Here is a 13,462-nt window from a genome sequence, read left to right as displayed (position 1 = left end):
TATAACAAGTAATCTTGCGTAGAATGAAAATATTAAAAATTTAATAAAACAAACACAAAAGGTCACTCTTGTACCTACCACCACAGCCACCCCACCAAACCCTATTACTACCTTTGCCACCCCCAATAATTTGATTCCAACAAGGGCCTTCGTTAAGGGGATCTCATTTCTCCCTATCTTTTCTTCCTTTGTCCTAATGCTTTCTCAACCTTGATATCTCGTGCTACTCATCCCAAGGATATTCATGATATTCAGATTTGCAAGAATGTTCCATTAATCTCTTATTTGTTTTTTCTGATGATAGTATTATCTTTGCAAAACTGTCTATGCAGGAATACTCATTACTAGCTAAAATCATTAACACTTATGAAAGAGATTTGTGCTAGAAAGTTAAAAATGACAAGACACATATTTCTTTTAGTAAGAATGTCCCTCAGAACATGAGATAGAAGATTACGGAGTGCTTTGGAGCGGTAGAGGTTGATCGTTGTGAAAAATAACTTGGGATGCCAACAGTCATATGAAGATGAAGAATATATTTTGCAAGTGTGAAGGATCGTTTTTGGAAAAGGTTGATGGGTTAGAAGGAGAAATTGTTCGAAGGAGATTTTGATCAACTTCGTCATTCAAGTCATTCCCACTTATCTAATAAGCATTTTTTGCATCCCTAAGGGTGTGGTCGTTGAGATCAGTGCCAAACAATGGTAACCGATAAATTCATTGGCATAGTTGGGCCGGTTTATGCAAGCCGAAGAGCATGGGTGGCATGGGTTTATGAGACATAAGCACTTTCAATACTGCCCTCCTTGCTAAACAAGTGTGGTGTATTCGTAATAGCGAGTGTTCCCTTTTAGCTATTATCCTTAAAGTTAAATACTTTAAGCATCCAGATAACCTGAATGCTAGTCGTGATCATGATCCGAGTAACACATTGAGAAGTCTAAGGGGAGAAAAATCTTTGTTGGAGAGTGCATAATGGTTACTATACTAATGTTAGAGAGAATAAATGAGTCGTTCTTGATGGTCTGGTGTCTCCTATGGTTATGCATTCTCAAATTCCTAAGTATCTAAGATTGGCTGACCTGATTAACTTTGATGAAGGTACTTATGATCTTTCCGTACAGTCTACTTATATAAACTGTCATGTGAGGGATGCCTAACTAAGACTGTTTTTCATGCTCTTATCGAATTTTAATTAGTTGTTGAGGTTTGGAGAGATCACCTAGGTGGTTAGTTGATTAATGTGGCTTCGAAGAATTCTTTCTTGGATTTATTTCAATGGCTTGGTGAATAATGCTCAGCTCAAATATTGCACTTTGTTGTCTCAACCTTTTGGGCTATTTGATATGTTCGTAATCAGAAGATCTTCGAAGGCAACTCTCTTGATCTTAAAGCCACTGTATACTTTTACTATGTTCTTTCCTGTTCCATACTTTTAAATCATTAAGATACCATTTTTAACCCTGACAGAAGTACGTTACTGCCACTTATACAATTTGGTAATCTTAATACTTAAGTAGGTTCATTTTGGTTAATACTCATAACCGTACCATGCATCATTAGCATCAACACAGATCAAGTTTATCATTGATCAACAAGCACAACAATATGATCCCTGGTATATGTAAGGGTTTGGTTAGGTGAGGACCGTAGTTCTAAACCCTAATTGTGGTAGGAGTCGTCACCCCTCCAATACAATTATGCTTGCTACAGGATAGGTAGCTAACCCCTTGTCTCAAATCGCATTTTACGTGCCGCTCAACACGGACGCCGGGATTTTACATGTCGGTCCATGGTTTGACATTACCTTACTATCAAGGTCATTCTATAAATACTCATTCACACAAGTACATCACATTTTTATTACTACAAGTTGACTTTAACTTTGACTTTGACCAATTTTGGTGGTCACTTTTTTTATTTAATAAACTAAAATTCTTAATCATAACCTTTAATTTACCTTTATGTCTTTTTATGTTCATTACTTAATTTTTACACATTAAATTTTATTTATAACTTTATTTTAATAGCTCACTAAATTCACACTAATAATTTAATATTCTATTTATAGTTTTCAAATTAGTATTTTCCACAAGTAGCTATTAAAATCTATTTCTCTTGAAATAAGTTCCTAAAATCAACATTTTCAAGTTTAAAACAAGTAAAACTTTATTTTCTTCACAAAATTAAATATTCTAATTGTAATTCAAGTTAAAACTGCATCCTCTAGATAAGTTTCCGAAATGCACTAAGTTCATCAAAATCGATATTTCAAGTTCAGAAAAACAAATGAATCTTATTAAGTTCACAAAAATCAATCTTCTAAACAAAAAACAAATAAAACTTAAAATTTTATGAAAATCAACATTTCTAGTTATAAAACAATTAATATACTTTATAAGTTCACCAAATCAATACTTCTAGTTATAAAACAAGAAAAAATTGTATTTTCACAAAAATCAATATTTCTTGTTATAAAATAAGTAAAACTTTTATCTTTTAATATTTTCTTAAAATCAAAATTTCAGACATATTTAAAAGGCAAGTTCATTGAAAACACTTTTACATCTTTTTACATAAAATTTGGTCAAATCATTCAATTTAAAAATTTATTATAACTTAAAGGATAAATTTTAATATCAAAAGAAAGTATAGTAGAAACATTCTTAGTATAACCATACTTAATAATAAAAAAAAAAGATATGCTCATAGAATACCTTACTATCTTATAAACTAGTTTGAAGGCTAACATAAACATAACAACAAAAATTCTAACATAAAAATTTTCAAATATATTAATATTCCTAATGTAAACACATAACTCATAAACATACCAACACTACTTTAACATAAATCATACTTAATATCGCTAGAACATAATTTTTCACCCAACTTCGTCCTAAACTTGTTTAAAGATTACCAAATTAACATACTATAAATACTTTTAGCATAAACATATACTTAATATAATCTTAATCATAATTTCATTGAACTAACTTCTTACTTAAATATACTCAAAATATTTCATACTTTGCATATTATAAAGTAAATCATCATCATTATCTTACCCAGTGTATCCCGCTCATAGAAAAACTATGGACAAGGTCTGGGGAGGGAAGGATGGGGCAACTCATACCCATAAAGGAGAGCGCGACCAAAGGAGTCCCCAGACTCGAGAAAGATAATAAGATATTATAAAGTAAATATAAATTAAAAATTTCATATAAAAGGTAGGGTAAGAAGTTATACCATGCTTCCACCAAGGTTTAGTACTAAATACTAATTGAGAAAATAAGAAAATAAGATCCTCCAAAATAAATAATCCAATCTACTAGCTCCAAATGCTAGTACTTCCAAGCTCTCAAAATAAAAAAAATCCAAACTCCAAAAATAATGATCCTCTAAGTACCTAAAGTAATAACCCAGTAATGCTCCAAAATGATGATGATTTAAGCAAAATAATGAGTGTTCTAAGCTCCATCTTCTTGAATTTCTTCAACTAATAATAAAGGTATTGAGTTAGTAAGATTTTAATGAAGTGAAAATAATGTTAGAAAGATTTGATGATGGTGGTGTAAGTGATCTAATGGCTAATGAGGTATTTATAATGGGTTTTGGGCAACTTCTAGTTCATAAAATTGTATGAGAAAAAGTGTTAGGAGTATAGAAGAAGGTTAACAATAGCGTAAATATAATAAAAAAAATATACTTTTTGCAATATAAATAATATAATAATATTTTAGTATTGTAAAAAATTTTTTCAAAGAAATTAATATTTAAAGTTTGATATTTGGAAGAAAATACAAAATCGAAAAAAGGTTTAGGAATTAAAATGGTTTGAATTGGCTAACCAAAGGATGAGGATTTCGAATTGAAAATTCGGAATAATTAATCAAAAGATTAAGATTAAAATTTTTGAGTCTGTTACAGGTACCTACCACCAGTAGTCGAATAGGGGTAGACCAACGAAGAAGCATAAGGAGGAAGAAAAATTGAGTGTAATCGGTAGTTAGTTACTTTGTTAAACGGTTAAAATGTGGCAAGGGGAGCTGTCAACAAAAAATATACAAATGTTAGATTATTTAGAAATAATCAATAGTAAAGATTATTCGCAAAAGATGTGCAATATGTGAAATTATTCAGGATAATTTTTCCTAATTATTTTGTGTTGTGACCCGTTGGCTGATCATAAACGGGCGAACTTGATCGGCCCATACTTTAAACATTTTCAAAACTTGTTGTCTAAGTCTCCATATTTTTCGAGTTAGATGGGTCAAATTTAGCAGGTAGCCTATACGAATTATGAGAAAGTATAATATGCTTCTAGTAGGGGTGTTCAAAACCGGATACCGGGTCGATCCGAATCCGAAAATCCCGGTACCTGATTTTCTGAATACCTAAATTGCGATATGGTTTTGTTTATTTCCTTAAACATGCGTTTTTTCTTTCTTTTTTTAGAATATTTTTTTTATATAATATGCAAATACTAAATCTCTATATAATCATAATCTATGAATAAATTCAAATACTTAACTAATTTCTTAAATAATCATAATGGTCAGTCGTTTAACTAATTTCTTATAATCAAGGAATATATTAAAACACTAAATTTCACCAAAAATTCACAAAAAAAAAAGAAGCTTTCACATCTATTTCTATTACCAACACAAAAGAAATTATCCAATACATTCTGTCTATATTTAAGAACATGCATAAACTACTAGAAGACTGCATTCAACTCCATTTATTTTTGATCAAAAATACAAATTCCTAATCTTAACTTTGCATGGTTCTGGTCAAGTTCATAATTAAAGAATCGAAACCAGAATATGCAGTAAAAGAAATACTTGTATGAAATATCTCATGTTACTCATATAGAAGTATAATTCACCACCCATCAATCAAACCCAAATATTTTACATCTTAGTTACTCATATACAATTTCCATCACATTGAAACATCTGAAATACTCAATCTCGATTCTAGATCTTTGTTAGTATTCAAGGTTGACGATGAGTGAAGGTTGGCGTGAAGAAGAAGGGTGAATAGAAAAGCACATAAGGTTGGCGTGAAGAAGAAGGTGAATTAAGAAGGACACATAAGGTTGGGGTGAAGAAAAGAGTAGTACTCGGCGTGAGAAACTAGGTGTTTTGACTTTGGGAAAGCAATTTAAAGAAGACGAAATAGCTAGGCAGGCTGGAAAACAAAAAGGCCCAATCTAACATTAGGGAGTCCAAAATATATAAAATAATAATAAAACGGATACTTCCGATTTCTAAAAATATGTGATCCGTATTTGACCCAAATACCCAATGTTAAAATCTAGTATCCGATTCAGATTATCTGAGTTTTATTAACCGAATAAATTTTCCGATTTTGAAAATTAGATATCGAATAATTCAGAATCAAATAATTTTAAACACCCCTAATCCCTAAAAAATCATTAATTAACAATAAAATCATCATGAATATAATCAATAACTCTCATAAATTTCTTTTAAGATTTTGTCCCATTACCCCTTATGTGTCTCGATAATCAATCCTCTACACCCTACAATACAGTCCCCACTTTCAGCACACCCATAAATCTCTCTCTCCTTCTCACAGTTTCTCTCTCTTAACTCTACAATGGCAAAGAAAGTAACAAACTTTTCTGATCTGATCCAAAGAGTAACAGCTTCTTGCTTACTCCATCCATTAGGAAACCACAATATTGAAATGACCCCGGATCGGTTCTTTGAATCAACAAATTCCCACCAGCTAAAATCGAAACTTTCATCTCCAGAAGATGAAGATGAAGAACAAGATTACAATAATTCATCTTCCATTGAAGAAGAAGAAGAACAAGAACAAGAAAGTGGTGAAATCTATGAAGATGCAAGAGAAACAGAAGAAGAACTACAGAGTAAAAGATATAATATCAGTAACAATAATATGAATATAAATAGTACCGAAAATGAGGCAATGTGGATGTTAATGGGTCAAGTATTTGATTCAATTTCAGCAATGAAGAAAGCTTATGGTAAATTACAAGAGGCCCATAACCCGTGGGACCCGGAAAAAATGCGGGTGGCAGATACGGCGGTGGTTGCGGAGCTCCGGCGATTGGGAGTGCTGCGGGAAAGATTTAGGAGAGGAGGTGAAAGGTTGAGGAAAAGTGTTGCAGTGGCGGCGGAGGCGGCAGAGAGGGTGAGTGAAATGGTAGCGCCATATGAGGCGGCTGTGGAGGAGTTGAAGAAGGAGGTGAAAGTTAAGGAGGCTGAATTAGAAGAGTTGAGACAAAAGGTTAATATTTTGAGTGTTAATGGTGGGAATGGTAGTAGTAAGAAAAATGGGAGGTCTTTGTCTAGGAAGAAAGGTGGTAGTTTTATTCAACATCAAGGTAAAAGTTCATTTAATCTTTTGTGCTATGTAAAAAATGCGTTCCTTGGTAATTGGTTGTTGATCGCTGATAATTTTAGTCAGTTTGTATTGGTTGTTGATTGTTGACGATTTTAGTTAGTTTGTTTTGAGGATTGATAATATTAACTGTTTTTGTTGATCGTTAATCTAAAAAAATATTCATATTTTGAAGATGTTTAGCAAAAAATATTTTGGGTTTATTAATGCTAGCTTTTTAGGGGCTTAAAATTAAATTTTAAATAAATTATTTGGTGGTTTAATCATTAAAGAAACTAACAGTCAAGTAATAAGTTGGTCAAATAAAGTGATGGTTGTTTGTTATTGTTGTAGATTTTCCTCTTGGTTTTTGGACTTAGATGAATATGGTAATTTGGATCAGAAAGAAGGGTATCTTTTGTTAGTTATGGCTTATGGAAAGAGTAATAGCTTGTTTTTGGTGGGTTGATCTTTCATAATCAATGACCTAATTCTATTATGGTTGGGGATCATGGATGACTCATTTCCTTTAATTATCTCATCAAATCAGGAAGATTTTATGTTTTGAGGGGAAATTTAGATAGATTTTTTTTTTGATCTATTCATAAACATTGAACATAGGGATTATTGTGTTTGGAAAGTGAGAATATATTGTTGATAATTTAGTCAAAAAAGAGGAAGAATATCCTAGATAAATCATGTATATTGTGAAGTGCAAGAAAGAAGGAATTTAAGAGCATGAATTATGGAGTAGAAAGTTATTGAATTTTCAAAAAGGCCTAATATTCAAAAGCAAAAGCAAAAAAGTTGCCTTTTTCCTTTTCAAATATTGATTGATATGTAGTATTATTCTTTAAGATTGTATGCATAATTTAGTTGAACAAAAAAGAGTTTGATGGAAGTATATTCATTCCTCTACATTATGCCATTTTTGTGCAGTTCCAACTTCCCCAACACCATACATGTTTGAAGCAACAATGAAGCAATTGCGAGATACCTCGAAATCATTCACTGCTCACCTTCTGTCTCTAATGCGATCCGCTCATTGGGATCTCTCGGCTGCTGTTCGGTCCATCGAAGCTGCTATCTCCACCACCGGATCAACTGCCATTACAAGCACCAACCCACATCAACACCAAACGAAACACGCCCTTGAATCGTATGTTCTTCGAAAGATATTCCTAGGCTTTGATCATGAAACTTTCTACATGGATGGAACTCTTTATTCGCTCCTCAACCCATCCCATTTCCGAAATGAATGCTTCTCTAAGTTCAAGGATATGAAATCCATGGACCCATCTGAATTGCTTGGCATATTACCCAATTCCCCATTTGGTGTTTTTTGTAGCAAGAAGTACCAAGAGATTGTTCATCCCAAAATGGAAGAGTCTCTATTCGGTAATCTGGAGCAGAGGAATCAGCTTCTGAGTGGGAAGCATCCAAGGACACAGTTCTATATCGAGTTTCTGGGGTTAGCCAAGGCAATTTGGTTGCTCCATTTGCTTGCGTTCTCACTGGATCCACCTCCAAGCCACTTCGAAGCAAGTCGAGGAGCAGAGTTTCATCCTGTGTATATGGAGAGTGTGTTGAGGTATCCAGGTGGTAAAGTTCCATCAGGTCAAGTAGTCGGATTCCCGGTGAGTCCTGGATTCAAGTTGGGCAATGGGTCTGTCATTAAGGCTCGGGTTTATCTTGTACCTAGAAAGTGAATTAAGTTGTTTGAGATTAGGGTATGTGATGTAGCTAGATAGCCTGTGTAATGTAGTAGGGTTGATTATGAATGAAGGTAGAAACTCTTAATGTTTTCATCTTATTGAAAGAAATGATTTTTTGGTTGCCTTTCATTTCATCATTTTGAGGATAAATACATCAAGTAATCTAAAGTTTTAGAAAACTAAATATTTCCAAATAATTACTAAAATATAAAAGATTTACAAGATATACAAAATATTCTACTCTATTATTCTATTACACCCCCGCAATCGAATCGGGAGGCGGGCGAACGCTGAGACTGGATTGAAAATCATCAAAAAGAACTTGAGGAAGACCTTTGGTAAAAATGTCGGTCATCTGATATCGAGATGGAACATGAAGCACACGAATGTCACCACGTCTAAACTTTTCCTGATTAAAGTGAATGTCGATCTCTATATGTTTAGTGCATTGATGATGAACTGGATTACCCGCCAAATAAACAGCACTAACATTATCACATTATACAAGCGTCGCCGAAGGAATAGAACAATGGAGCTCAAGAAGCAAGTTACGAATCCAACAAGCCTCAGAAACCACATTAGCGACACCACGGTATTCAGCTTCAGCACTGGATTTAGAAACAGTGGGTTGTCGCTTAGCAGACCAAGATATTAAATTATCCCCTAAGAAAACACAGTAACCAGAAGTAGACCGACGGGTGTCAGGACAAACACCCCAATCAGCATCGGTATATGAGAGAAGATGGGAAATAGGAGACTTATATAAGTGCAGACCATGATTAAGAGTCCCCTGAATATAACGAAGAATGCGATGAATAGCACCCATATGCTCAACCCGAGGATCATGCATGTGAAGACAAAACTGCTGAACAACATAGGAATTATCCAGTCAAGTGAAAGTAAGATACTGCAAAGCACCAACTAGACTACGATACAACGTAGGATCTTCACAAGGAGAACCAGCATTAGCACAAACTTTCCCAGATGTAGTAACAGTAGTAGAAACAGGTTTGAATTGAGACATGCCTGCTTTATCAAGAATCTCCGTGGCATACTTTTGCTGAGAAAGAAAGTGCACCAAGATTGGATCCTTCGAACTCTCAATCTTGCACACAATCAATCCTCTCAATTATGTGGAGGATGATTGACTTCAATTCACACAAAACAACCACCAATCAACCTAAGAAACCAATTCTTGGTTTTTAAGCCAGCCCAGTCACCCTCTGATTTGGCTTCACTAACCAACGAGAAATGACTCCACACACCCTCCTTTGAGTTCCACTCAAATAAGGGAAATATGACACTCTAAATTTTTCCACAATTAGAGTGTAAAAGATGTTCCACACGTTCTTGTAAGGATGAGATTTAAGGACAAATGCACACACAAAAGAGAAGAATATAACTTGGAGGAAATAAAGAATAATTCTTATTAATCACAAAACTGAGTGTTTGTACATGAGAGACAACCTATATTTATAGGATTCTAGCTAGCTAACGGCTACAAACATCACGTGCATTACATCATGCATTTTAAAACACAAAATAGAAATATAAAGCTAAGTAAGAACACTGGTTCTGATCCTCAGTATCAACCTGCTGACTGGGGCACCTTGCGCGTGGATTTCATAGAGCTATTTTGAGTCATCATTAGGGTTCTTGGCCCTTGATGGTTAGGTCCATGTGCAAGATTCTATTTCTACAGTAGTCTAGGTCCTTGATTTTAGTTTTGGTCTCCACGTGTTGTGCAAGGTAGCCTGGTCGCTAGTTTATCTAATGTACTGGTCTGTTGCTGTTGCTGCTGCTGTGTTTTGTTCTTCTGCAGCTGCTGTGTTCCGTTCTTGGGCATGATCCATGATAGTTGCTGTGGAATATCCTTGCTTATGATGCTCATGATGGTTTTTATCCACATTTATATCTTCAAGGTCAGCTTTTGCTAAACCATGTGCTAAAATGTGATTGACAGTTGCACATGACTTGGGAGATGCATGTGCACATGGTTCAACTCCTCCTTCTTTGGAAAGAATTGACCTAAATTCTTGATCTTGCTTGTGTAGATGTAGATCCCCGATGTTGAATGTATTGGTGATGTTGTACTCTGATGGAAGCTCCACTTTGTAAGCATTGTCTCCATACTTATAAAATTATAGGAAAAGGGCCAATAGCTCTAAGCATCAACTTGTTTTTCCTTAGTTGTGGAAACCTTTCCTTTCTTAAGTAGACTCAAACTAGATCACCAACCTTCAAAGGTTCCCTGTTTTGCCTCTTCCTTGCTGCCTTCACCTTGTATTTCTCATTTGTCTTGTTGATGTTGTCTTGAATGGTTTTATGTAGTTTCAACATTTTCTTTGCTTGTTCTACTGCATCCTTTGCTTTCCTATCATCATTATTGGCACAAATAAGGTATATTGGGATGAGGGGGTTTTCTCCATACACACATTCAAAAGGGGAGTGTTTGGTGGCATAGCTAGGACTTCTATTGTAGGCAAGCTCTGCTTGACACAACTTAAGATCCCAATCCCTAAGGTTCTTACCTACTAATGTCCTTAAGATGGATCCTAATGTCTTGTTTGTGACCTCAGTTTGTGTCCATCTGTTTGTGGATGATGGGCTGTCCTGAACAACAAGGTGGTGCCTAGCAGTCTCCATAAAGTTCTCCAAAAATGACTAAGGAATTTGCTATCTTTGTCAGACATAATAGTTTTTGGTACCCCATGCAACTTTACAATCTCTGTAAAGTATAACCTAGCTATGTGTTTAGCATCATCAACCTTAGTACAAGCAATGAAATGGGCCATCTTGGAAAACCTATCAACTACTACCATGATAGAATCTTTCCCCCGTTGTGTCCTAGGTAAGGCTATGAAAAAATCCATGGTCAAATGTTCCCAAGGTTTACTAGCTACTGGTAAAGGTATGTACTCACCTTTGTGGAAGGTGATTTTAGCCTTAATACAAGCTTCACACCTTAGAATGTATTTACCTACAGTTCCCAACATCTTGGGTCAGTAAAAATGTTCTCCTAGCATATCTAAGGTCTTTTGAATCCCAAAATGTCCACTTAAACTTCCTTCATGTATTTCCTTAACTAGCAATTGTCTAAGTGAAGTCTTAGGTATGCATAACCTGTTTCCCTTAAAAAGAAACCCTTGTTGTATATGAAATGTGCTCTTTGGTTCTTTTAAACATGCTGTGTATAAGTCATTAAAATCTGAATCACCTATGTACTGTTCTTTAACCATTTCAAAGGCAATCATCCTAGTTTCAAGAATGGCTAACAAATTATGTCTCCTACTTAGGGCATCTGCTATTACATTAGTTTTAGCTGTTTTATATTTAGCTGAAAAGTTTAATGTTTGTAGAAACTCTACCCACCTAGCATGTCTAGGACTGAGTTTATTTTGCCCATATATGTTTTTTAGAGACTCATGATCAGTATACAATACAAAAGGTTGCAATTTTAAATAATGAGACCAATTTTCCAAGGCTCTAATCATAGCATAAAATTCTTTACCATATGTAGAATAGTTGAGCCTAGATTTGTTTAGTTTCTCACTAAAGAAAGCTATTGGTCTTCCCTCTTGAATTAACACAACACCTATACCAGTACCACATGCATCACATTTAACTTCAAATGGTTTAAAAAAATCAGGCAATTTAAGAACAAGGGCCTTACACATAATATCTTTGATTAGCTCAAAGGCTTGTTGAGCCTCTAAGGTCCAACTAAAGGTGCCTTTCTCTGTGCATTTTGTGATAGGAGCCATGATAGCACTAAAGTTTTTGATGAACCTCCTATAAAAAGATGCAAGGCCATGAAAAGATCTAACCTGTGTGATAGTGGTGGCTGTAGGCCAATTCTTAATAGCTTCTACCTTTGATGGATCCACCTTGACTCCATCTTTGCCTATAATGAATCCTAAGAATCCAACTTCCTTCATTAGGAAGCTACACTTCTCTAACTTCCCATATAACTTTTGGTTCCTTAGGGTCTCAAATAATTGTCTCAAATGATCAAGGTGCTCTTCAAGGTGTTTGCTATAAATCAGGATATCATCTAAGTAAACCACTATAAATTTGCCTAAAAAAGGTCTTAGCACTTCTTTCATTAATCTCATGAATGTGCTAGGTGTTCCTGTCAACCCAAATGGCATGACTAGCCACTCATATAATCCATACTTGGTCTTAAAGGCAGTCTTCCACTCATCCCCCTCCTTCATCCTAATTTGATGGTAACCACTTCTTAAGTCCACTTTACTAAACCAATGTGCTCCTGACAGTTCATCAAGCATGTCATCTATTCTTGGGATAGGAAACCTATACTTAATGGTGATATTTTTGACACTTCTACTATCTACGCACATCCTCCAGGTTCCATCTTTCTTAGGTACAAGTAAAGTAGGCACAACACATGGGCTAAGGCTTTCCCTCACATATCCCCTTTGTAGTAACTCTTCTACATACCTTTGTAATTCCTTGGTCTCTATGGGATTAGTCCTATATGCTGGCTTATTAGGTAGGGCTGCCCAAGGTATGAGGTCTATTTGGTGTTCAATTCCCCTAATAGGTGGTAAACCCTTAGGAAGGTCATCTGGGAAAACATCAGCATATTGCTGTAGTAAAGGCTTAACCTCAGGTGGCATGTTAATAGCTTGGTCTACCTCCTTAGTAAATAACACATAGATCATATTTCTACCTTTAAGCTCTTTTTCACACATTTTCCTACTCATCAAATGGACAAGTTTCTTAGCTGGAGGTGGTATCACCTTGTGTGGTGGTAAGGGAATCAAATTTTTAAGCTTCCCCTCGTGTCTAATAGTGTAAATATTAGTGAAACCATTATGTATGCTCTTCCTATCATATTTCCAAGGTCTCCCTAATAGCACATGACAAGCACTCATCTCTAAAACATCACACAACACTTTATCCTTATAAGACCCTATAACAAATCCTACAAGGCATTGTTTACTCACTGACCCACTAGCATTGTTATCTAGCCACTTAAGTTTGTGATTTTATGGGTTTTAAAGCTTTTATTGGACTTTCGCGCATAAAGTAGCTCAAACTAGGTTTGTTTTGCACGAAACTTGGCACACAACACTATTTGGTACATATTATTGTGTTGAAGTGGTTAGAATTAAAAATGATAGTCATATGCTAGAAATTACGTGTTAAGTTGCGATTTTATGGGTTTTTAAGCTTTTTTGGCACTAACATCTATTTTATCTTAGTGCTTTTGAGAGGCAGATAATACCGTTGATTGCGGCTGCTACACTCTCAAATACATGGACGATATCTTACAATCCGTGAAGGAGGTTGGAGTCGAAAACATTGACGCCATAAGTATTTGTTACTTTTTTAAATTATAATAT

The 13,462-nt window shown here is 34.9% G+C and overlaps 1 protein-coding gene across 1 annotated transcript; it reads left to right on the top strand.

Annotated features, from left to right (window-relative positions):
- Nucleotides 1–5,530: 5,530 nt before the first annotated feature.
- On the top strand, nt 5,531–8,254 carry LOC130826792 (protein GRAVITROPIC IN THE LIGHT 1). The gene is made up of 2 exons (XM_057692382.1): nt 5,531–6,382; nt 7,318–8,254. Exons 1-2 carry the CDS (start codon nt 5,629–5,631, stop codon nt 8,085–8,087), a joined length of 1,524 nt encoding a protein of 507 aa, XP_057548365.1. The 5' UTR covers nt 5,531–5,628; the 3' UTR covers nt 8,088–8,254.
- Nucleotides 8,255–13,462: the final 5,208 nt, after the last annotated feature.

Source organism: Amaranthus tricolor, chromosome 11 (assembly GCF_026212465.1).
Source record: "Amaranthus tricolor cultivar Red isolate AtriRed21 chromosome 11, ASM2621246v1, whole genome shotgun sequence".
NCBI classification, from domain to species: Eukaryota; Viridiplantae; Streptophyta; class Magnoliopsida; order Caryophyllales; family Amaranthaceae; genus Amaranthus; species Amaranthus tricolor.
Note: the sequence above shows the minus strand (reverse complement) of the source record. Positions and strands in the feature narration are given on the sequence as shown.